General features: G+C 46.8%; 1 protein-coding gene across 6 annotated transcripts in view; it reads right to left on the reverse strand.

The window, feature by feature from the left end:
- The window catches only part of NCOR2 (nuclear receptor corepressor 2), a 2,813,293-nt gene that overhangs the window by 611,901 nt on the left and 2,175,239 nt on the right, over positions 1-26,153 (reverse strand). For all 6 annotated transcript variants that reach the window (XM_069619703.1, XM_069619702.1, XM_069619704.1 and 3 more), the window contains one exon: positions 1,140-1,260. In XM_069619703.1, coding sequence (XP_069475804.1) covers positions 1,140-1,260 — 121 coding nt within the window. The remainder of the gene's footprint in view (positions 1-1,139; positions 1,261-26,153) is intronic.

Here is a 26,153-nt window from a genome sequence, read left to right on the forward strand (position 1 = left end):
TGCCACAAAAAAAATTCTTAGCAGCTGAACACAATCCATTCGAAGAGGGACGGATGCTCCGACTATAAACACAACATTTTAAACCGCTGAAAACACCTACATGGACTCCAAAATAAAATAACACATTTCTACTAGAAAACGAAAAAGATGCTAACTAACACCTGGTGTCAGCCAATGCTTCCTGCAGGGAGAGGACGTGCCACAGTACCACACAGTATATTCCTCAACTCATTACAAAGAGGGTATCAAATACATTTAAACCCAATCAACCAGGCATCCGAGTAGGGCATGGCAGCCTTTTTCAATCATGCAGGCACTACTGGCATACATACAGCTAATGAGACTCGAGCAGTGATATTAGGTCAACCATATTGCAATTTAATATAGATCAGATTGATGGCATCTCACTAGAGATTACTCTATTCTGTGTAGTGCGAAGACCCCCAATATATTCCTCTTGCCACCAATATATTCCCCCCACCGTGTGCTCTGTTGGAAGGTGATGGAAGCCTCCCTCTGCCATATCCCCATTTAACTTGCATACAGGCTCGTTATGTGTGGTGATATTTTATGTCAATGCAGACTTTTAAATTCTTGTTTTCAAGAGCTGCTAGAAAAAGATAATCTAGCAACATGGTATGGCTCATCCACGCTGCGAGAATTATTTCCCAAGTTATGATTGGCCAAAATGCCTGTTGCTCTATCTAATCAGATGGCCAGATAGCCTCAGCCACGTTGAAGGGCTAGAAGGGCTGTACTGTAGGCAGTTACAGCCCAGTTTGGTCCTATGCCAGTGTAAATTGGAGCAGAATACCTAGAATGTCACTGCTGAAACAAGAGTGGATTTAATGGGTCAAGTCCATGCCACCGCTTGAACATTTCGCCATCGCACAATCTCGCGCCTGCCCACCTAGCGCCATCTCACTCACTCTTCTTGCCTTAACCTCCCTTCAATTCATGTGCTACTACTCTTTCCATTTCTCCACTCGCTCACATCCTCTTATGCTTTGTGGTCTATCTTGCGTAAATAGAGAAAGTGTGACAGCAGCGCTGAAGACCTGCTCTGGAGTAACTAGAGAGGGGATGCAGTGTACAGTGAAATCAAGTACAAAGGCCTGTTTCGGCTCCCAGGTACTCACTATGGGAGGGATGGCAGCTGCACGTTGCTTCAGCTGTTTCAGGTCCAGCGGTTTCTGCGGCTGGGAGTTCATCCTCGCATCACTGGCAGCATTCAGCAGGCTGGGCCTGGGAGACAGCAGCCTGCACAAAACACAGATGCCATTATGAGCAATTTTATCTACAAATCCAAAATTATGTCACGCTCGGCTGGTCGCGCATTCTGTACTTTTTCTATCAGTTGAAGTTGAAAAGGTCAATGCTCTGCTTTCTTCATCACATTGAGAATGGCAGCATTATTTGAGCAGATACATTGGCTTATCACATCACCGTGATGAGGAGGGAGCATGGTACTTGTGTGGTGTCTGAGTTTGTGTGTGGGAGTTGGAGGGTGTGCGTGTGTTTTCGAAGTAAAGTGTGATAATTATGGTTATTTCTAGGACAGGGAGATGCACCAACTTGTCCAAGATCACAACAGCCTCAAATGACTGAGCCTGGATTTAAAAGTAAGACTTCTTAAAATTAAACCCAGTACCTAACGGGACCTGATCCCACAAACATCTAAATTTAAGGTACCATTTCTCAGAATGTATATGGGAAGCAGATGCAATGTCAAATCACAGAGCATCTCTGATGGCATTACAAGAAGTGACATTAAAGCACATTTTAAATCATAAGCTTGTTTATGTTAAATATGGGAGGGTGCTGCCAAAATAAGTTAAGAACATTGCCAACAAACACTGAGACGCCACATGGAGCTGTTCAGTGTGCCTTTGTGTTGCAATCGACTTGGTGTGTGTATTTGTGTGTGTGTGTGCGGGCTGCTGCTGTTATCAGGGGATGTGTGTGTGCGGGCTGCTGCTGTTATCAGCGGGTGTGTGCGTTTATGCTGCTATCAGGTGTGTGTGTGTGTGTGTTTATGCTGCCATCAGGTGTGTGTGTGTGCATTTATGCTGCTATCAGGTGTGTGTGCGTTTATGCTGTTATCAGGTGTGTGTGTGCGTTTATGCTGCTATCAGGTGTGTGTGCGTTTATGCTGCTATCAGGTGTGCGTGTGTGTGTGCGCGCTTGTGTGTGTGTGTTTTCCTATCACAAGGTATTGATGCTGCAACTCCCCGCTACCCCAGCTTGCAATGGATCCTTTACCGAACCCAGGGATCAAGCCCTAATGAGAGGAATGGCCAGGGAGGCTGGGTAGCCCCATGCAAGCACTGATTATGAAGGGACATAGGTGCACCTCTCCCCCACCTTCTACTGACTTCCAGTTTGGAGAAGCTCTGGAAGGAGGGGAGGGAGAGAACAGACTGATCCCCCCCCCCACTCCCCCAATTGAACCCTCTACTTTTGTGATGCCACTGTTGTACCTCCTGATGTAGCATTTTCCAACTTGTAACTCTAGTCCATCAATGGCCAATATGAAGCAGGCAGAGGGGAAAGAGCTGGAATTACTGAGGCGAGATCACAGCGTCATATCGCTAGTGTTACGCCAAACAACACCATCAGATTAAGAATAAATTCACATTCTGTGTGTCAAGGCAAGGCCTGGAAGGACTACTGTATATTGATAGTCAACAGGTCTTTTTCAGGACAAGATAAAACATAAGGTGCAAAGATGGTATGGTATATGAGCTTTTGGAACCACACAGGTCCTGCATCCTAGACTCTTGCGATATAAAACTATCAGGAACATTAGGTGTGCCATATTGTAACCCAAAAGGAGGATTATTGTCATTTGAAGGCTTATAGTCTTCATAAAATCGACACAAGGGAGTTAAAAAAATCATTTCTTGGCAATGGCTTAAAGGATTTTCGAATTTCCGGTACAGGCGTCAATGGTTTCGAGCCAGATGCCGATGGAGTCGTTACCAAACTTGATTTTGGCGTCAATGAAGTCAGTGTCTTGGACGCTGCTGACGTCAATGGTTTCGGTGTCGACTTGGCCGTGCACTTTGTTGGTGACGGACTGCCATCTCTCGACAGAGTCTTTGATGTTTTGGAACCATACATGACCCTTCCACAGATTACTGAAGGAGGGCCTGCGGGATACATATACATGTAGTAACATAACATTATATTTCCTTTTCAGGGCCAATAAAAGGTATTGCAACCTACATTTTGTAGGGCAACAAAAAAGGCAAACGAAAACGAGATTAACTTTTCAGTGATGGAACGGCATCATACCTAAATACCGAGGAAACATGCTGTGATTTTTTTGTAAACAAATGTAAACACTGTTCATTGAAAAAATCGAGGGGGATTGGGGTAATAATTAATGTGGTGTATTTGGGGGGCCTCCACCGTTTTTTTCCCAATGAGCAGTGTTTAAATTCGTAAAAATAAATTTGACGTTTTGTGACTTGCAGTATTTATTTCAAAGTTATAACGTAGATCCAATGGAACAAATGACAGAGCTTTTGTTAATGTTTGTTCTGATAGATGTCCCCCTCCCACAGATTCCTCATATGATTATCGTATCCCAGTGCAGCTGTTCTTCTGAAAATGTATTGCCACTAGGGGGCGCAGTGCCACTCCTCGTCCACTCCTCCCGACACTCCATGTACTCTCTGCCGGACAGAACATCAGGGCCAGTATAGATTGTGCTGCCACCCTTTTTCTCTAGCAATCGGACGCTGAGGTACCGCAGAATAAAGAAGTACTAGCTATCCACCAACAGGTACAGGCTTGGAGGGCAATGAGGGATCTTCTAATGGCTGGCCCTGGGTCTTTGTTGTGACTGTGTGGGGGACTGTGTTGCCAGCCCCCCGACCGGCTGACAGCAATCATACCCTGTGGTGCCTGGCATTGTTGGTCCCTGTGCGGTTTCCTGCCCTTCCTGTCACTGGTGCTTAGCATCTCCTTGGTCGGAAGGGCAAGGTGTTGCTTACACCTTGCCCTTCATTCTTCCCGCTCCTACTGGCGATGGCGTGTCTGCCCTAAGGCATGACATGAAACAGAGAGGGGAGGCTGCTGTGTGTGTGTAAACCTGCCAGCTACGGCTGCCCTCGCCCTCCCCTTGTTCTGCCGGCCATGAGGCAATCGTTACTCGCCCCCGCCTAGTACCCTTGTGGCGCTGGCCATAACCAGTAGACCCATATGCAGACCGATTATAAAAACCACCTGTGTGTAAAACCATACATTTTTCCCCCAGGTAGAAACACGAGGACATTGGGCAAGTGTTGGCAATAAAAGGCAGTGGAATTTTTATTGCGCATATTATGGTCATAACAAAAACAATCATAATTACAGTAACCATAAATGCTGTTCTTTTGGGCACCGGGCCTGTTGTTGCCCCCTCGGGCCCGTGCCGCCACACCTGGGTTCCCGGCTGTCCAGGGTCCCCCAAATGTTCCAAAGTTTGCTTAGTGACACAGCCCCTGTTTGGGAGGCTCTCTACTAATCCTCTGTGGAAACGATCAATACCTGTCCCTGATAAATGTGTCCCGTCCTTGTGAAAGAGGTCCGAGTTGGCCAGGGTTATTTAGCTGTGTCTTATAAAACCGAGTCCCCTGGCTGTGCAAAATGTTTCGATCCCTCTGTTCAATTTCTTTCTAGCAGTGTCCACAGCTTTGTAAGAATGTGCTCCCCGACAGATTTTCCTGAGTAGCATGGAGGAATAAAAAATGTGTCCCTCCAGTTGTGAGCAATGCCTGCTAGTGAGTACATATGTCCTCCAGTAATTGTCTCCTCTTGGGACCCTGCACGGGGACCTAAGCAAACAGAGTGCACTGCGCACGCAGAGTCTCTCACTTCTTAGAACATTACCCTGTTCTTAAAGCACGCTTCGCCAGACGTGAGTTTTTACTTAGTCTGCTAAAAGTGTTTTTTCTTCCAAGGTCGCCGGTACGCTGCAGGACAAGGGGCCAAGAAGCGCCAAGGACGGGGGATCGCCGACCAGAGCCAGAGCAAAGACTGAGGTCGCCTCAAGGTCCGAAACATCATCCAGGAAGGAGGCAATTGCAACAAAAGACCAGCGCGTTGCAAAGCAAACAGGAGCGGATCAGTTAAAAGAAAGCAGCGTTATAGAGAAACAACCCGCGATAAACAGAGAACAACAAGAGCAGCCCCACCAACCTGTCAGCGGCATAGCATGACAGGACCGAGGCGAGGAGGCGATTTTACAGCAAGCGGCAGCAGGCGTTCTTCTGCCGAACGTAGGCTTGGAACGTCAGTCAGAACAAAGGCTTTAGTCTTGCCAGGGAAACAGAAAAAAAAGAAAAAACGCTGCAACGCGGAACTTGGGCTGGGGTTGCCTGGCAACAGAGCGCAAAGAAAATAACGCGGCATAAGAGTTTCTCCCTACATTTTTGCACCGCAAAAGCAGCAGTATTGAGGGAAATCAGTATTTGGAAGCAGGACAACACAGAGCAAGGGTTTTATATACACAAAACCCTGAGCTTCTCGTGCTAAACTTTCTTTAAATGAAAGTGCAACATTGCAAACTGGTTGAAGTAGACAACCTCACCTTTTAACAGGGGACACAGCAAAAAAGCAAACCAACTACACAGAACAGTACCCTGAATACAGGGGACAAGCAAGATATAATGGATGCCACCCAAGAAGACGCCACAAAAAGGTAAATCACAGCTACTGCGACTGGCAAAAGAAGCAGCAGAACACCATGGTTGGCCATGGGTCAGGAAGCACCTATATGGAGAACCAGTGGTGGAAACAGACAACGCCAACACAGCAGAAGACGAGGCACCGCCACCAACCAAGAAATCCAAAGGGGCGGCAGAAACAGACAAGCAGACGCAAGGCTAAAAAGGTAAAAAGGCAACAGAAATGTCCCGTATGTTTTATGACTTTGAAGCTAAATATCTAACGCAACAAAGTGAAAATATGAAAAGAATTGAGCAACTAATGTTAGAAATGAGGGATAAACAGCAGCTACCTAAAGAGCCAACAGTGGCCATTGAAAATAGGGTTCGTTTGGAGCCAATTGTGATTATTGAAATCAGACCCTCTCCACCCCAGACCCAGTAGTGTCTGCGGAAACGGGGGAGCAGACGACAGAGGGGCCACTTAAAGCATGGACTGCTCCCATGCCAACAACAGCAGCAGGAGCAACAACTGTCGGCAACACAGGACAGACAGAACCAATAGCAGCCACCCCACAAGCCACAGAAGTGACAATGATTACCAGCGTGCAACTGGAGGAAAGATTGAAAAACCTAGAAACTGAGATATTAAACAGATACAAGAAATCATTGGCATGGAACATTGACCATACAATAAAAGATTCAATATGGAAAAAGGAGTACGTAGAAATTTTTTCACTTATTGAAGCACAGAAAAAAGGCATAGATGCTTTCAGAGACCCCAAGATAATTGAAGATAAAGCAATTGCAAGAAATGCGCAAGTAGAACGAAATTGGGACAATTGGTTAAAGGGATTTACCATTTTAGCAACTGTATACTTGGAAAGGAACCCGGGGGACGGTATTATAATATTACCTTACATTGACAAAATTTGGGAGGTTAAAATTGCTTATGAAGGGGATTGATAGCATATGATGAAAGGTTCAGAAGGAACATGTCAGAAAGACCAACAATAGAATGGGATGAGGTACAAAATTATATTTATTTAATGAATGGGAAGCCCCCATCAGAGGGTGAGAAAGCACAGGTCCCCAACAAACTAAGGGGCACCAGTCAAGGGGGCAATAGAATACCAGAAAATGAAAAACAAGGCAAAGGGGAGCAGCCCTTTCAGAAAAGGCAGCCATGGGGGCCTAGGTCCAATACCTGTGCCAGCAAAACTACCACCTGCTGGAACTATGGAAAAGGTCAACGCGCATGGGGCAGGGAGTGCAGGTATAGGCACAACTGCTCAAACTGCAGGGGCGACCACCCAAACAGCAACTGCACCCGCCTGCATGTCAAAAATACAAAAAAGGAGGATTAGTAAGATAAGGTTTAAAATAAATATAGCGCCAGGCAAGACCCCCATCAACATTGAAGGTTTTAGGGCAGCATTGGCTCGCTACCCAGACAAAAAGATCAGCGCATCAATAGAAAAAGCCTTTAGAGAAGGTTTCCTCATTCCATTTCAGGGAGAGGTATCACCAAAAATCCCAAAAAACCTAATCTCAGCAAGAGAAAACCCAAACATAATGAGAAACACAATTAACACTGGAACTGGGCAGCATAGGGGGACCATGGGACCATATGCCTTTCAAAAAATTCATAGCATCACCTTTGGGTTTAGTACCCTAGAAGGAGCCAGGCAAAATGAGGATGATTCACCATCCATCATATCCAAAGGGCCAGTCACTTAATGACGGAATCCAAGAGGCAGAATCAACAGTGACCTACACACACTTCCAAGAAGCACTGAGAGTAGTCCGGAACTGTGGCAAGAGGGACTAATGCAAAACTAGACGGAGTCAGCATTTAGACTGCTACCAGTCCACCCACCTCGCAACAGTGGCTGGGTTTCTCTTTTGACGATCAATTTTATGTAAACAGATGCCTGCCCATGGGCTGCGCAGATCATGTGCACTGTTTGAGCAGTTCAGCTAATTTTTCCAGTGGGCATTTCAAAAACAGTTACCTGAGGCACAAGTAGTGTGTTATTTAGATGATTTCATGCTAATCGGACCAGCTCATACAGATGTTTGCCAAAGGGCACTATCAGAAATTATAAAAATGGCAGCACAGAGGGGCATACCACTAGCAGCAGAGAAAACTACCAAACCAGCAACAAACATTTTCCTAGGCATTGAAATAGATACCGTAGCAGGGATCTGCAAGATCCCAAGCGCAACAATAATTGAGCTATTAGGGAAAATTCAGAAAATGGGGGAAAAAGAAAAGCTCTGTCAGGGAGATACAATCACTGTCTGGAAGATTGAATTTTCAGCCAGGGTAATACCACAAGGAAATATGTTAGCAAGAAGTTTGGAACTAAAGACAAAAGCCTGCTCAAAACCACACCTGCGCATTAGACTAGGAGAAAATGTGAAGAAAGATGAAAAAATTTGGGAAGATTTTCAGACGCACTTCAATGGGACAACATATTGCCGCACACCATTGAACTCCAAGTAACAGAAGGGTGCTTTTTACTGATGCAGCAGGGAGCAAAGGGTTTGGGGCCATCCTGGAAACAGACTGGGATGCCGGGGAATGGCCAAAAGCATAGCATCCAGCTGGCTGGACCAAAAACATGACAATATTAGAGATCATACCCATCTGGCTAGCCTTGCGCATCTGGGGAAGGCGCCTAGCAAACACCGAGCTTATTGCATGGTCTGACAATATGGTGGTAGTAGGAGCTATCAACAAAAGAACGACCCAATGCCAACTGGTATTGAAAATCCTCAGAGCCATCACAAAAATCACGTTGTGTGAGAATATCTAGATCAGAGCAGAACACATTGCAGGTGCAGACAATAACACTGCAGATGCTTTATCTCGTTTTCAGTGGACGAAATTTCGGTAAATGGTGCACAATGACAGAGAAGAGATGACAGAAATCCCAGAAGACTGGTGGGAGAATTTAGAAAAATAGAAAATTTAGAGCCAACGCCGTATGGCCGGATACTCAACATGATCCTATATTCACCTCAAACACAGGTGAATGCAGCAAAATGCTGCCCACAATAAAGTCAGACCCTGACACAGGGTTCCTTTTAGAGGTGGGCAAGGGTTCCTTGGCAGTCAACACATCACAGTAAGTGTCTGCAAACAGTACAGAATGTTTATGAGCAAGAGCATGTAGAATTGTTGACAACAAAGGATATCAATGCATTTTTGAGGTGGGCATTCAACCAGGGATTCAAGAAAGAATGGGCTAAGAAACGCCTCATGGCAGTGTATTATTTTTCAAAACTCCAGGGAGACTCCCGCTAGACTTCCAAAAAAATGACCAAAATAACAAGTCATAGAAGACCTATGTTCACATTCATACGAAACCTTGCTGTTTAGAACAGCAAACTAACTGGCATATTTCAGGGCCTTCAGGGTGAGTGAACTCATAGCATCAAGCATCAAAGCTAACAATGGATTAGGGATAATGGACACAAGAGTAAGGGCAGACAGCATCCTCATTGATGTCCAGAAGTCCAACACAGGAGCTAAAAGGGAAATAAATATTTATTGTATTACAATGTAAACAACTGCCCTGTATGTGTTACCAACCTATATTGCGCACATCGCCCAATGTTAGGGGGAGATTTTTGATATACAGGGACGCCTCCGCCCTGAGTCATTATTAGTTTAAAGGGATACTGCTAAAAGCCATTTGCAAAGCAGGATGGGATACTTTTAGAACTGGCACAGCAACAACTGCATGGCAAGAGGGGTTGAGTTCTCAACAGGTAAAAGACATAGGGGGATAGAAATCAGATTGCTTCAAGAAATATATAAGACCAGAACTAATGTAAAATGTTCTCCCAAACAGGTCAGAAGGCACCCCTAAAATCAGCATGGATTGTAGGGCAGTCTTTTGTGTTCAGAACAGGCCGCTGGGCGGATGAAACAAAAGAAGGGGCAACTTTTAGCAACACCATCACCTCATGGTGGGGTTACAGGGTCCTCTGCTGGCCGGACATACATGAGAAACTGGCAGACCTGGTGGCCTACAGGGACCCGCCAGAATTCCTAGTTATACATCTGGGGGGTAACGACCTAGTATCCATGGAGAGGAGACAATTACTGGAGGACATATGTAACTCACTAGCAGGCATCACTCGCAACTGGAGGGACACAGACATTTTTTATTTCTCCATGCTAACCAGGAAAACCTGGGGGGAGCAAATTTTTACAAAGCCGTGGACACTGCGAGAAAGAAATTGAACAGAGGGATCGAAAGCCAGTGGACTCGGTTTTATAAGACACAGTGCAATAACCCTGGCCAACCCGGACCTCTTTCACAAAGACGGGACACATTTATCAGGGACAGGTATGGATCATTCCCACAGAGAGATAGTAGGGAGCCTCACAAACAGGGGCTGTCACTAAGTAAACTTTGGAACTTTTGGGGGAATCTGGACAGCCGGGAACCCGCCCAGGTGTGGCGGCACAGGCCAGAGGGGGCAACCTCAGGCCCGGTGCCCAAAAGTACAGCATTTATGGTTACTGTAATTATGATTATGTTTTTGCTATGACCATAATATGCGCAATATAAATTCCACTGCCTTTTATTGCCAACACTTACCCAATGTCCTTGTGTTTCTACCTGGGGGAAAAATGTATGGTTTTACACACAGGTGGTTTTTATAATCAGTCTGCATATGGGTCCACTGGTTATGGCCAGCACCGCAAGGGTACCAGGCAGGGGCGGGTAACCATTGCCCCATGGCCACAAGAACAAGGCGAGGGCGAGGGCAGCCATAGCTGGCAGGTTTACACACACAGCAGCCTCTCCTCTGTTTCATGCCATGCCTTAGGGCAGACACACTGTCGCAAGTAGGAGCGGGAAGAACGAAGGGCAAGGTGTAAGCAACACCTTGCCCTTCCGACCAAGGAGGTGCTAAGCACCAGTGACAGGAACGGCAGGAAACCGCACAGGGACCAACAATGCCAGACACCACAGGGTGCGATTTTGCTTCAGCCGGCCGGGGGGCTGGCAACAGTCCCCCACACAGGCACAACAAAGACCCAGGGCCAGCCATTAGAATACCCCTCATTGCCCTATAAGCCTGCACCTCTTGGTGGATAGCTAGTACTTCTTTGTTCTGCAGTACCTCAGCATCCAATTGCCTTAGTACTGAACGGATGCTTGCCATCAAAGGCAATGTTGAGCAACCTGGATTGTACATTGGGAGTAAAACCCTGATCTGTGCAGGTAGGCCTGCCTGCGCATCATTATAGCTGATTCCATAGCTCTGCTCAGACAATCTGCAATACCCAGGGCCTATTGCAAGCTTTGGCAGGCTACCTCTTTGCCGTCCTCCACCAAACCTTCAAGCATTTTTCCTTCCAGGATGTGTTCTGCTGCTTCCTGAATAGTGCTACAAGGGCTGTGTGTATACCTGGCAAAGGAACATGAAGCATTTACTGCCTTGAGAGCCATGCTACCAGAAGAAAATACCTTCTTGGCTTTGGCATCTTTTTTCTTCGACTCTGTCAGTTGGTAAATTGGAGGTAGAGGTGGAGGTGGACGGCATAGTATTCACTGTGGCTGCCTGGACCACTAAACTCGGGTGAGTCGACAAGTATATCGGATCATCACTCACTGGTTTGTATTTGTTAACTCAAGAGTTCACCGAGGTGTTGTCAGGGACTTTGCCAAATGGAGGCAATGGGGTCTGAAATGGCCACACTGAAATGCATTGATGGTTCAATGGGTGGACCTCTGCCAAGAATATCCGTGAGCTCGTAAGCTGACAGCGGTTTTGCAGGGGCACACAAGGCCAAGGCATCGACCACTCTCGCCACCATCAATCGATACTAGGCATTTGCATGTCCATAAGATTGGGCCTGTTGTGTGTCCAGGTTGGGGGAGGTGTCCAAGCCACTGGTGTCACGTAGATCTTCAGCCAAGTTGAGAAGGTTGACCTGATCGGCGAAAAAGTAATCACTGCCTTATCCCTCCTGGCGCCAGGTGAAAATAGAGAGAGAGAGAGCCTGGTTCCCATCATATACGTAAATTAAGGTCATCGTGTAGAAGAACGATGTTCTTGACTCAGGGATATTTATTTATTGTTTTCTTGTTAGGTGCTTATACAATAACAATATACGGTTTCAAAGCACCCACAGGGCAGGGAGGGAACATTACAACACAATATTAAGAGCTGAGGGGGAGGAGCAAGAGGGACGAACGTACAATGCCATGCAAGTATTTCAGAACGTGCAAGTGCAGAAAGGAAGAGGGGGTAAGTGCTGGGGAGTCCGTGCTCGTGGGAGACCCATGGAGGAAGTCCTAGGAATGTTGAGTGCTACACAGCCAGGGCCACAGGAGATGTAAGTGTGAGTCCCCAGAGCGGAGGGTGTGCAGATGCAAAGTGCTATGGATAGACAGGAGCTGGGAATAATTGGTGAGGGAGGTCAAGGCACCGAAGATGCATAAGGGCCCAGGACACTGATTTAGCAACTGGGCGACTAGCAGAGGAGAGAAGGTGGGAAGGAGGAGGAAAAGAGGAAAGTCTTAAGGAGCTTCCAGAATTTGAGAAGGTCCTGCTCAAGTCTGAGGGGAAGGCTATTCCAAAGGAGGAAGCCCGCAGAAGAAAGTGAGCGACCGTTGCCCTCGTTTTAGCAAAACACTTTACACACAAAGAGTTGGTGGCAGAGGAGCAACGAGGTCTAGTGGGAGAGTATTTAGTGAGGTATAAGATTTCTTGTATATCGGTGCAGAGATCGAATTCAACGTCGATGGCACTGGGGCCATCGGGGCAACAGCGGCTTCGATGGTATGGTCGACTTGATGGCGGTCTATGTTGGGCACGAAGGCATCAAACTCAACTATGGCTCCTTGGCGCCGGTAGCATCAGGCGCAACTGGCAACTCTCTGGCTTTCTGCTTCGGGGGTTTCCTGCATACCCGCAGCAGCCTCCATCATCTGGAGCATTTGATCTTTAAACTCTTCCCATTTTGCTCTGGATATATCCAAGCTGGATTGGGACCAAACTCGCTCCTCGGATGAACCAGAATCATGCCTGCAACGTTTCTTGTGAGAAGAGGAAGACGAAAAATAGCTCCAGATGAGTGACCTCTTTTAGCCTTCTTATGACGTCTGTCCTCTTTCTCCCGACTGGGTGAGTCGGAAACCAAGCTGGTGAATTCGACAGGGGGCACGCCACTCTCAGTTTTGCCGTCTGCTCCCACCACGACTTTGGTTTCATCTGCTGACACGATCCACAATCGTCGGTGGTGTGATCTGTGCCGAAGCACCAAACGCAGATCCTGTGCGGGTCTGTCAGGGACATCTTAAGAGTTTCAGTCCGAGCACCTCTTGAAACCCGACGGTTTGGGAGTGGAAATTTTTTGCAAAATGACAAATAGCAAACAATCGTTGTGACTGTCTCCTGGTATTGAGGGTTTTGAGGGTTCTGGAAGTCCATGCACCCGGCGATGTTGGAACACACGCCCCACCACCTTATCGCTCGATGGAACTCCTAATCCTGTCCTTGAAGCTTCTGGACACCTGGATCCAACAGAAGTCCAGGAATTCCTGGAGCGGTCGCATCCGCAACCTGCAGAGCCGGACCAGGTAGATACAGGACATCATACCGAGCAGCGGCTTGATGGTCCTCACCGTGGCGATCTTCAGTGCCAACATCCGTTGCACCATGCCCAAAATGGTTGCTATTCTCTCCTCAGACGGCGCCGCCAGGCAGGACACCGTGTTGAGCCTGGACCCCAGGAACAGCGCGTTCTGCAATGGAGTCAAGCAGTATAATAATTTCGCATTTATATAGCGCAAAATTATTATTATTATTATTAGTATAGTTCACTGAGAACCCCAGATCCGTCAGCAGCCAAACGGTCCTCTCTGTGTGATCGACAGCGATGTCCTTTGACTTGACCTGGATGAGCCAGTCGTCAAAGTATGGGTACACATGAATTCCCTGTAGTCGCCGATGGGCCGCCACCGGAGCCAGGCACTTCGTAAAGACTCTGGGCACCAACTTCAGTCAGAAGGGGAGAGCCTTGAACTGGTAGTGCTTCCCTTGTACAATGAAGCGCAGGAACTTGCGATGTTTTACGTTAAGGGGGATGTGGAAGTAAGCGTCCTCTAGATCCAATGACGACAGAAAGTCTCCTCCCTCCAGTTGGCCAAGCACGTGCTGCAACATGACCATCCTGAACTTCTGGGACTTGATAAACTTATTGAGTCGTCGTAGATCGAGAATGGGTCACCAGCCCCCCGATCTTCTTTCTTACTAGAAAGTATCTTGATTAAACTGCAGAGCCCCGGAGTCGCTTCGGAACCAGCTCTATCGCCTCTTTTCTTAACATGGGCCGAACCTCCAGCAGCAGCTGAGGGATGTGTAGTTATTCTCGCTGAAACGCCAGTACACGGGCCGTCTCTGTGTCGGTCTTGATGGCCGGTCTTGATGGCTTGAAGAGATTCATCGACGGTCTTGCCGAAAATATGGTCTCTGTTGAACAGCATGTCCAGGAACCTCGTCTGAAGTTGGTGGCTTTCAGCCAGCCACGACGAGAGGCAAACCCTGTTTCCCATCGGGAAGAATCCTGTGTCCGCAATGTCCAGTGCCAAAGTGATGGCATGGTCCAACGCCACCTCGCCTTCCTGAAAGATCTCCATTGCCTCTACCTGCTTGTCCTCAGGGAGGAAATCCAGAATCTGAGCCATCTTGTACCATAGCTCCCGGTCGCACCTGGCCAAGATCGCTAAGGCGTTGGCCACCTTGACCGTTATCGCCGCTGAGTAAATGCCCTTCCATCCCACAGCGTCCAATTTCTTCCCCTCGCCATCTGGGGGGGACAGAGGTTGATGACAGCGGGTTGGAGGATGTCTTCCTAGCCATGGCCGAGACCACCAAGTCCGGCGATGGTTAGGACAGCAGAAATTTGGGTGCAGATTCCGGCACCCGGTATTTCTTTTCTAGCCGGTCCCTCTTCACCGGGGCTGAGGTGCAGCTCTTCAGCAGCACAAGCCCATCATGTCCAGCAGCGGTACCGACAGAACGGTCGTCCTTTCCGCCTCCCGGCGCTGATACAGGAAGCACTCCTCTTCCGGGGTGAGCTGAAAGATTTCCGACGCCCAGGTGATCATGGGGTGGAAGGATCCCACTTCGTCCGGCGGAGAAGCCCTTGGTGGCGGAGAGATTCCGCCGTCGTCGTCAGTGTCTGTCATCGCTGTGTCTGTCCCCGTGTCCCCAGGGGGGGAGGGCAGTGACAGTTGGAGTGGATGCGTAGGGTGTCTCCTCTTCCTTCGGCAGTGGTGGCCCTGGTGTCAACGGGATTGTCACCAGTGGTGTCGCTGGTGGTGCCGTCGGTATGCTCTTCTGAATTGTCGACACCGTGAAAACATTCCGCAGACCGCAGCTAGTGCAGAGTTTGAAGAGGGAAGCCCCGTCGTCGTCCTCCTGCAACATGATCTGACGCGATGTAGGCCTGAAGGCCTTCTGGAAACTTCCAATAAAACACTCAACGATTTTGCCCTTGACGGGCGATGAAAGATGCTGAAAAATGTGTCCCCGTTAATCGGATGAATAAATGATGGAGCACACGGGCTCGATTGAACAAAAATAAGGGTTTCCTAGCCAATAAAAACACGAGAAAACGCAGAAAGCTCCAAGAGCGAAACACGGGGACTCCCAACACTTGAACGTGCGGTAAAAATCTGAAGATGGCTGCCAGAGGAGGGTATTAGGGTGAGGGCAGTCATTGGCTAGGGCAGTATGACCCACAGCTCAGTGATTGGTTTATGGGAGAAAACAGTTAATAAACAAAAGTGAAACAGGTTGAAGGAGTCGGCATGCCCATAGCAGAAGTCCACCAGCCCGGGGCCACACATGGTGGGTGATGAAAAACAGAATGGAGCCCCAATGGCACCGGTGGCCTGAGCAAGGCTGCCAGCAAAGCCAGGGGGGAGGGGTGGAGCCTGCATGCTACCCGCTCTCCACAGGGCCAGACTAGGAGAGCGTTGGAAGACTTAACTGGAGCATGGCCACATCACGTCTGGTACGGACGGAGCTCAGAGCCAGCAACGCAGTGACTTGGGAAGGCTCTGCCTGGGTGGCCGGAGCCCAACTAGGACTTCCCGCCCCAGAGGTACCATCACAGAGGAAATTAATCAAAGTGCTCGTAAAGCCCTGGAGTTTCACTGTTGGCAACGCCGCCACAGAGGAAACGAGATGTAGGGCCTCCCAAAGCCCTGAAACCAACGGTATCACCACAGAGTAAATAAGGGCTCAAAGCCCTACTGAGGAACAGGGCTGCCATAGGCCATTTAAATAAAGGTGATATGATATAAGACATTTATAACGTGCCTGTACACAAGTGTTTCTAGGTGCTCAGTCATCAACAGCACTGTCACATAGGAAAGCCACAGTAGACACCAGGGTCCCAGTGGACTGCTTCACCTGCGGCAGAGCAGGGGTTGGATCAGAAACCATTGGGGCACCATAGCAATGTTGCTGCAACATAAAGGTACTGTGTTTAGTGACTCTTTACAGGACCGACGGAGGCGGGACGGAGACTGAAGAAAAGAGCAATCTGCAGCTGTCAAGGGTTATTCGAATAATCACATCAGGAAATGTATATTGATGAAGTGGGAGGCTATGATGTTAAGGGTGCAAAGCCCAGGGTTGGGAGATTGTCAACCTGCATATGGTTAAAATGAAGAGGGGCTGTGGAAGGAGTATCCTCTAAAACAGTGGAGAGACAAAACATGAGAGATGAGCTACTGAGCTTAACAGATAAATTTGCTGCCACGTCTATAGCCGTGTGTAGCAGTGCAGTGGGAAGCAGGGAGTGAGCGGGAGCACATCCAGTAATTCTGCAGACCTGCGGAGTATTGCCACCGGTGACAAAGCTTCCCAACTCAGGAGTCGGGAATGTGGTGGTGAGTGCATTCAGCACTCCGCACATTCAGCTTCCCCCAGCCTTTGATAGATTCTTGAAGTCGGTGGCGCTTGAAGGTCCATGTACCCTGATAGTCAGTCCCCCCCCATTTGAAGAGTGCACTACAAGTGAACAAGTGTACAGTCCTGGAAGGTGGGTAGGTTAGACATTTGTTGGCCGTGATTCTGCACTATTGTTCTGCATACTACTACTTCTCCCTCCGTTTTGAAATGTGTGTCAGTTTGTATGAGTGCGTGGCCAGTACTTTAACAGCACTCCCATTGCATCTTGCCTTAAGAGCTGCGCAGGGTCAGCGAGTGCTTCAGGAATACTGCCAGAATTACTGACTCGCTGCCTTACTGCATGATTACATTACGGCGCACAGGGGAAAGTGAAGGTAAAGGGGTGATTACAGTTCTGCAGTGGATCACAGTTTGAACGTGGTGAGAGCAGCTCTAGTTTTCTGCACTTTTCTACTACAGGCTGGGCGCTCAGTGCTTGGCGTGGGTAGTCCCCTGCCTCCTTCCTTATAATATCCCCAGGACAGCGCATATGCGCAAGTGAAGGAAAGTGTAAATACAGTTTTGCCGTTTGGAGCTGGAAGTTGGTTGAGTGGGTGAGGCTTACCAACATTCCTGAATTCTGTTGTGGGCTATTTAGTTAAATAGCTATGTCCCAGTAAACTTCGGTCACACAACGACCGACCGAGGTAAGAAAAGAAAACAACAGTTTGGTTTCTGTGGAATCACACTCATCCCTGGTATGTGTGCAACAAAAAAAAAGGTGAAAGGCCAGCTGAATTCAAAAACTTTGTCAGTATGTAAAGAAAATGCGTACTTATTACCTCATTTAACAGCTAATAACGGGCTCAATATAAATATCTCGGAAGCCCGGTAAGCGAATATATGCACTGATAGTACATATGACCCCATGGTCGACAATACCTCATTATTGAACTTATGCAATGAGTTTAAAAGACAATCTTTGGGCTTTCTGCATCCTCCCATGGTAGTAGAGGGTGAAGGAGAAGAGGCTTGATGGAGTTTGGAGGGTTTTGATCATATTATTGGCAGCAATTTGTCAGCTTCACCAGACCCGTCACGTTTTGCAGTTGCTCCAGATCCGTCTTATAGTGAAAGCAATTCGCCTGAAAGTACCATCTTATCTCAAGTAAAATCTCCTTATGACAGTAATAACTTGGAAAGCTCATTTTTTCACAAGCCCCTGAAGATTTGAGAAGTACACCCAATAAACTGGATGAGATTGCTGCTACATTGGACGCTGTTTTTTGTCTTTGTTCAACTATAATGAAGGAGCACCAGGATCTGAATATCGTAGTGTCAATAATTGTTGACTTAATATTATATGACAGTAAGTATAAAGATATAAACAGGAGCCAGGTGCAGTTTGATATTTCAGTTAGTGATCTTTGTGCAGGAAGGTACGACAGAAAGGCTGCAATTGCAGGCGGTACTCCGGACAGTATGCCGCCCTTAGCTGACCAGTGAAACTTAACATGAATAAATCGGCTATGGAAGGCATTTAACATGCTCGCTAATGAACAGTATCCTTCGGCTCCAAATGTGATGGAAAGTGACGGTCCTCTACTTTTTTAGTTGGGTACATTGCATTTCTTGCTGGGAAATCTCAGGCTAACACCCACAAACCCCCAACAATGTGGACTGAGCTACTCCCCCAGTAAGCACTTAAACGCGTCCTTCATCAAACATCAGGCACATCAAGGCTGTGCAATGAGAAAACGGTGGCGCTGTGCCAAGTGGCCACCTCTGTAACATCACAAAGGCGTCAAGCAACATGCGTAAAATCAGAATGGAGCACTTATAAGCACCGAGTTCTCTATGCCAGGCCCGCCCCCCACAGTGAAATTGGAAGAAGAATGCAGAAGTGGCAAACAGTGCCAAACGTGTGCTTTGAGCGGCAGGGTATGTTGCACAGGTCGTGACTTTCCAACAGTCAAGGCAGTTACAAACGGCTTTTTCTTATCGCAGAAATAAGCACTATTGACTAATTTTGTGGCACACACCACAAACTGAACAGTCTCTTGGCTCTGAAAGGGAGGGTTGAGAAGCTTTCACTTACAGGTCATCAGAGGCATTTGCAGCAGGCCTCAATCTTTTTAGCTATCATACCAGCAAACACAGTCATGCTGCTTCCGATATGGAAGGAAAATGGACTGTATAGAGGGGACCTCTAGATAGGACAGCTAGTCACTGGGAAATAGAAATTAAAGCATTCATGGCAGCCCACACATACCGGCCTACGTTTGCTGAAGAAAAACAGGAGGATAATGGCATTGTATGCCCCACCGGCTTTTGCCTAAAACGCTGACCACATTAAAAAATAAACGCCAAATGGCTGCAATCTGAGCGAGATTTACGCTCATCTGCCCATACCTCGATGTGATTGGCTAGTATAGGTCTGTTTGTAGCCAATCAGATCGAGGTGTGGGCAGAGTTACTGGAAAGGCTGGAAATCCCAGAGTCAAAACCCAGAGACTAGGCATGTAGGAGCCCACATGCACTGCTTAGTTCAGAACTTGCCAGCACGCATTTCCCCCACAAATCGATTTTTCAACACTTTGCTTCAAGAACGCGTGCTTGGAGAGTGGGATCCCACCTGGGCAATTTATGCAGCCCTGGTCAAAGTGCCTTTCTTGAGCCCCATTCCATTGCAATGGGATCAGATTTGAAGTTTTAGGGCCCAAAAAATGGCGACCCTTCGTGACCTCCCCCTCTCTGCTGGAGGACCGCTGGGTAGCTAGCGAGAACTGCCTCACAGAACTGAATCAGGCTTGATCTGGTTCTGACAGCCACAGAGAGCACTTGAGGTCCACACCTGAAGCTAGACGGGTAAACTGCACATCAGCACACGCCATAGCTTCCAACACCAAACTGGACATATAGAGCCCCGTTTATTTTCTGAGGACTAATGCATACCATGAGGATCTCCTAAACTCCTAAATTTCGTTCAACCGATTAAACACGAAGTATACAATTAAACATACAGATTGGATTGATGGCACATCGCATCACTCAATCATACCATAACCCAACAATCCAGGTTCAGGATCAGTAAATACGCTCCAGTAATAGGAGTAACAATTTCTCATCCTCTTCGCTATAGGGGTCTAGCATAACTTTGTACATCCAAGCTATTTTTCAATGTACAATATTGTTCTCTTTGTAAACGTGCAATATTTCTACAAATGTCACTATGGACTTGAGAAAGCCTAAAAAGGTAAAACTAGTGTTGGCTAAATTAGTTATTTGGGCCAAATTGTGTACATGTTTATTCACAAAATTAGACATAGTTGACTAATCTATTCATGACAAGAATTTAATGTACATTTGTATTATATTTTGGATTTAGACCCAATGAAAGCAGTTAATGTAAATCAATCAATGTTGATAGAATGCTAAATCGCTGATATGAAGGCTCAATTGGGAGCTAATTACTAATTCTGAGTACCCATAAATGGAGAATTGAGTCATCTATAGATGAGAATCTGATGTACAAATGTATTATTTGACTAAGCAACAATTGATCAGATTTATATGGTTTAATTAAAAACATCAGATTAAGATTAGGACTGAAAAGCATGATTCTTGGAAAGTTTCTTCTTTGCCTTTCAAAAGGTTCCAATACTGATCTTGAATGCTGAACCCAAGTTGCTGCATGGGAACCTGCCAGCTTAGACACATGCTCTACCACATGTAGCAATATGGTAGTTTATGGGTAGGCACGATAAGAAAAGTAAAGCAATATGTGTATGGGGGGGTTAGGGGTGGGAGACTGTTTAATGTTTAAGCCTATTGACAACAGTTTCTGTTAAGAGCAGGATATGTGCTGACGGCGCGCAGCCAGAGCGATAATCCTTCACTCGGGCTCCCACTCTTTTTTTCCAGTTAATCCTATTTGCTAAAAGCCTTGTCTTTTATTTGGATAATGATTAACTTGCACCGTTTGTCAGAACTTGAACTCGTTTGCTCCACATTTCAGGCAGATGGCTACACGGCTGCTGCAAACAGAGGGAGCCAATAGTCCTTCAGCAATTGGAGGAGCCACACGCAGGATAATATTTGGACAAAGCTGCTGTGTTTTTAGCGAGTCAACATCCCTCTGTGGACAGCGACAATGCTGGCAAGAGGGGTTTTGTAGCAAGAGCCTACATTCTCAATTAACACCCGCTCCACGTGTGATGTCAGAAGGTCTCAAACATTCAGAGTTGGATGGAGCGAGTGAGTTGAACACTCAAGAGGGCCTTTCTGAAGTTAATCACTTCTAGATGCTGATGTTACCCTTTCACTGCGTGGCTAAGTGCTGCCATTGAACGTCAGCCTTTCGGTTGGCTTTACCGTGGTTAGAGGCCTTTGAATATTTGGTGGCAGCCCTACTCCACTACCTCATTTGTAAGATTGAAAATCGGTTGCTTTGAGTTTTTTTTGTTTTTATTTTTCAGTGGACGGAATATCACCATAACGCTGCATGGTTGATTCCAATCGCTGGTGACTGTGATCAGAAACAGTGTCGGGTATAACCAGACAGATCATTTTCAACCGTGAGGACTCTCAATTTAGGCTTGCAACCACCACAACTGTATGTCAACGGTTGCAGAGGCCAGTTAAACCTAAATAGGATTTCTTCATCAAGCCAAATTCATTTTTTGGGGGGTTCAATTAGACTGTTATTGTGGTACACTATTGTCTGTAAAAAAAATCTGGGTCACTATAAACCAACCATCTCCCTTGCTGTAATTTCTAAGGACCCTCTGACTTTGGAAGGCTGGTTCAACTTTAACTTTCAATTCAAAGACAATCGGATGGGTGAATGTTTCAGGGATCCGAGTGTGTAGTAATAAAACAAAAACATGGTCAATCTTTGACTGGAAATGAGTGCAAAACATGGTGAGATCACTTGCGAGACACACAGATCACTGCTCCCTCACCCCTCTCTACATCCACTTGCTCTTCCACCCTCCTTGTGGCTTCTTCAGAATGACTATCACGCCCTGGCAAGTCCAGCAACCTGCCAGTTTTCATATAGTCTACTTGGACAGAGTCCCACAAAAATCAAGAGTTTCCGATCCCAACCATCTTCAGACCGCTCTATAAATGGGACACCATGTCTCTGCCTCCCTAGCTTGTGCAAATATATTTTTATTAAAAATGTTTCCACTTTAGCTAAAACAAATATGTGCGCTGTCCAATCTGATATTCAGAAAACGATCGGTTGTAATTTACAGGAAAGAAAGTGCAGGTCACAAGTGAATAGCAAGAGAAGCACGTGCTGCCTCGTGGCGTACAGATGAGGTGCGGTACTGTTTTTTTATTTCACTGTAGTGGCTTGGCTCTTGCGTGCTACATCTCGACTGCTTCTGTGCTGCACAGTTCATGCATTGCCCCAATTGCATATGCGATAGAAAAGCGTGTTATTCCTGAAGGTCATCAGCAGCCACTTAAAGCAAAACTGCCTACAAGTATGGATCCAAGAGAAGCCGTGCAAAGTGGTCGCAGATTTCATGCCACCAGAAAGGTGGTCGGTCTCCAGTTCAACAGCATGTTATTAAATGGCCCTCCTCCCTCCCGGCCTCGGATACGCACACTGACACTCTGGGAAGATCACTGGTATATGTTGCAGTACTTGAGCAGAATGGAAGATCTTGCATGTGGCTACTGAAGGACGACCAAGCCGCACCGCACAAGCTTAGGTTTCCTGGAAATCTTTGCCTTCTTCAATACACAGACAAACCGAGTGCACCCACCTAGAATCACCACTGTCTGCATTTCGGGCAGGTTACGCATAGGGATTAGGAAGGCCATGGGCGATGGATGGGTATGTAAAAAGCCAAACAACCACAGCTTGTGTGCCCACTTCATATCCCATCTCTCTGCTGTCTGTGCCAATGTCAACAGTTCCGACTTTATAGGTGGCGCTAAAGTACCACCTAATAGCCAAAACTAAAAATGAATTTAAGTGTACTAAAATTAAACGACCGACTGATTCAAACCAAGGTCATTCTGGAGGGAAAAGGTCCTCCTGCTGCACAAATTACTCTCCATGTATGGGAATCTGTTTTGCACTAAACAAAAGGTCTTCCATGTGTACAGTTTTCTAGCCCCACTGCCCTCCCAAACAATTCGACTCAGTCAGCCCTCAGTCAATGGTGAGGGAGACCACCGAGTAGCACCCTCGAGAAGGTGCACACTAACTCCATTGATCAGCTTCGTTAGACACCGCTAGGAGGAATTGTTTGATGAAAGAAATGGAAACAGTCAATGAAGGATCCAACCGGAGGACTTCAGGCACATGGTTCTTGGTGAAGATTTTCACATTAGTTGTACTTCATAGGAACTCCAGGATGGTCACCTGAGGCCACTGTCTCCTAGCATCTCACTGCTTGCGAATACTCCACAGCTACTCATGGGCAGAGCGCCTTCATCCTTTAATCACAATCCTTACTCCTCACTGCACGAAACAGCATTTTGTAGACTGTCGTCAGACATTCTACAGACACCAAGTGGCAGAAAAGATGCACAAGTGCTTTTCAAAGTCCGAAAATGTTTTCCATTAAAAAAGGCCAAGTACGACCACACATGGAAAACAATAACTATTTAATGGCCGTTAGATTGCAGGAAAGTAACACTTAGAATCGTCCTCGAGTGAGCTGCATAATTGAGGGCAGGCAGTTCAGAGTATCACTTCCAGTAAGAGAACAATCTTGCCACTAACAGAAGAGGTGAAAGGAGGTTTTCATAAGGACCTGGTCCATTAGCAACCCTCCACACAATTTCCTAAATTCCAAAGATAGCTCCCCTGATCGAACAGAGAGCTCTACACTCTTCGCTCATGGAAAGGTCATCACAATTTCCACTCTGCCCTCTCCTGATTCGCCCAGCATACCCCTACAATCACACTGGCACAGAGCACCTTCAGTCCTGTTTTTGAGAACGTCTCAAGTGCAGCCAATGATCTCCCTTTCATCAACGAGAAGAAATGTGCATTTTTAAAAGGGGGCATTAATGACTACCGAGTCATTATTGCCCTTTCCTTCTAGAAGGTGTTTGCCAAGTGCATCCAGGGAAGGAAGTCTGTTCAAACAAGCAGCTTTGGAATTCAAAGCGACTTCTCTACGGCTCAATTCCTCAGAGTTTCCATAGACCCAATACGAACGGCTTACAATTAGTAATGCAAAATAAATGGTATTTTACCGGTTTAACGTGTGTGAAACACGCCAACTTTGTGCGAGTAAACTGCTTTGGCAATGAAAAGACTGAAAATGCCAAGCGTTGCCAACCTGCCACCAGGGAAACCAATATATCTGAAAGATATGAGCAATGTTGGGCAAGATGTACGTTTTAGATTTAAAGGCCATCCCACCATGGTGTAAAGCAGATCATGGGCGAGCAATGTGATAGCCTGAATCTCTCCCACCCTGATCTCTCGGATAGAACCACCAGCAGAAAAATCATCGTCAGGCACAAGAGGTCAACATGGCACAAACCGACAGCTTTGGAGGGGGAACATCTAGAACTCCCTAATGAAACCGAAAATGTATGTGAACTGTATAGGGGCCAGTCTAAAAATAGATGCAAACAACCCTTCAAAGGCCAAATTCTTCTCATTTCTACATCAAAAGATACCGTCTCAATGCCAACACTTCAATTCAAATGTAGACTTGCGCCCAGATGCCTCCGGGCCAGGTTCGCAATACAAATTAACAAAATACAAATAGACATCACATTCAACATGCACTTGCAAAGCCAACGGATTAAAGTTTTGTGTAGGCATAGGATAGGCACTAACTACTCTGATGGTCCTACATGGCCATAAGTAGTCAAAAGCTTGAAAATGGTGCGAGTACTTGGGCACAGAATGATAGTGCCTGGCAAAGCCTATCCAATGCCTATAAAAAGCAAAAACTGTTGGCTTTGGAACGCTGTTTTTTTACGTGAAGAACAGATGGGAATGCACTCATTGTTTAGAAATCAATTGGCTAAAAGCACACTTGAAGACCTTTTTATAACATTATCCCAGGAACTAAATGAAAAATGACAGCACCACAAAGATCCACAGTTGATGGTACTGTGTAATAAAGTTAGAGCAAAGAGATACCCAGGTGTGTGTTTTGGGCCGAGGGGCGGGTAGCGGTTGAGAATGGCCATAGGGATTAGGAAGGCCATGGGATGTTGATAGTTTGATAGGTTATTTAGAACGCGCTCAATACCCAGAGATTTCTAAGCGTGGACCCCGGGATCGAACTTGTGTTGCTCTGTGTTGTCTTGCTTCCTAGGTGAGCACGTTGCTGCTGAGCTATCCTCCCAAGTCCAAACACAGCCTGTGTGCCCACTTCATATCTCATCTCTCTTCTGTCTATACACCAATACCAATAGTTCTGACATTAAAGGTGGAGTTCAAGCACCACCTGCTAAAACTAAAAATGAATTTAAGTGTGCTAAAATGAAACGACTGACTGATTCAAACCAAGGTAATTCTGGAGGCAAAAGGTAATCCTGTTGCACAAATGAATTATAAATTACCCACTGTAGTGACTAACATACACCTAGTCAATAGTCCCCTTTCTTCCATACTGTATGGGTGTCCCTCGCTAAGGACGGGAAACTGAACTTTTTTCACCAGAAAACATGGTCTTCCCCTTTAAATTTAGATGCACTTGGGGGTGCGGCCCTGGGACATGTGCTCTTCTGACTCCGCTCACTGGCACCACTACTCGGTCCCCTTTGACGCTTCGATAATATTACAATTGCCTAATGGCACAGGTTTATCACGGGGGAGGCTGGTGGGACATATGGAGGAAATGGTACTATAATTACTCCTCCATCCTGTCTCCCTTTCCTCCATACTGTATGGGTGATTACAACTGAATGCAGCCCTGGGGAGGAGAGTTAACCCCTCTAAGAAAACAAGTTCTTGCGAACTGGCTGACCAAATGCTGCATCCGATCTGGCGCTGGCATCCAAGCAGTAGTGCTTACAAAAGGCTGATGGGGAAGCCCAAGTAGCCGCTTTGCTGATCGTCTGCCATGGGATGTGCCTTGGATAGCCACAGCCGTGGCTTTGGCTCTGATGGCGTGGGCGTGCATGTTGCTGGCACAGGCCTGTGCTGGCCCTCATACGCCTCCTTGATAGCCATCACCATCCATATAGGTATGGAAGACCTAAGGGCTTGACAGCCTGGTTTGGAGCAGCCAAATGTGATGAAAAGGGCGTCCAATTTATTAATCTTAGAGCACGCCTGACACCCAGACAGTGCAGTGCCCTCTGAGCCTCATCTTTAGGTCTGCAAAGAATGTTGGAAGTACCATCTCCTGTTTGATGTGAAAGGAGGAAACAACGTTAGGGAGAAAGGCAGGGTGCCTCCTGAGCACCACCTTGTCCCGGTGAAATGTTGTATATAGGTGTGAAGCCACCAGGGCCTGAATTTCGCTGATTCGGCATGCTGATGTAAGGCCAACAAGTAGGGCTGTCTTGATAGTAACCAGCCTGATGTCTGCTGATGGCATGGGTTCTAAGGGTTTGTGAGCC

The sequence above is a fragment of the Ambystoma mexicanum genome, chromosome 10 (genome assembly GCF_040938575.1).
Source record: "Ambystoma mexicanum isolate Mex_15411 chromosome 10, UKY_AmexF1_1, whole genome shotgun sequence".
Classification (NCBI taxonomy): domain Eukaryota; kingdom Metazoa; phylum Chordata; class Amphibia; order Caudata; family Ambystomatidae; genus Ambystoma; species Ambystoma mexicanum.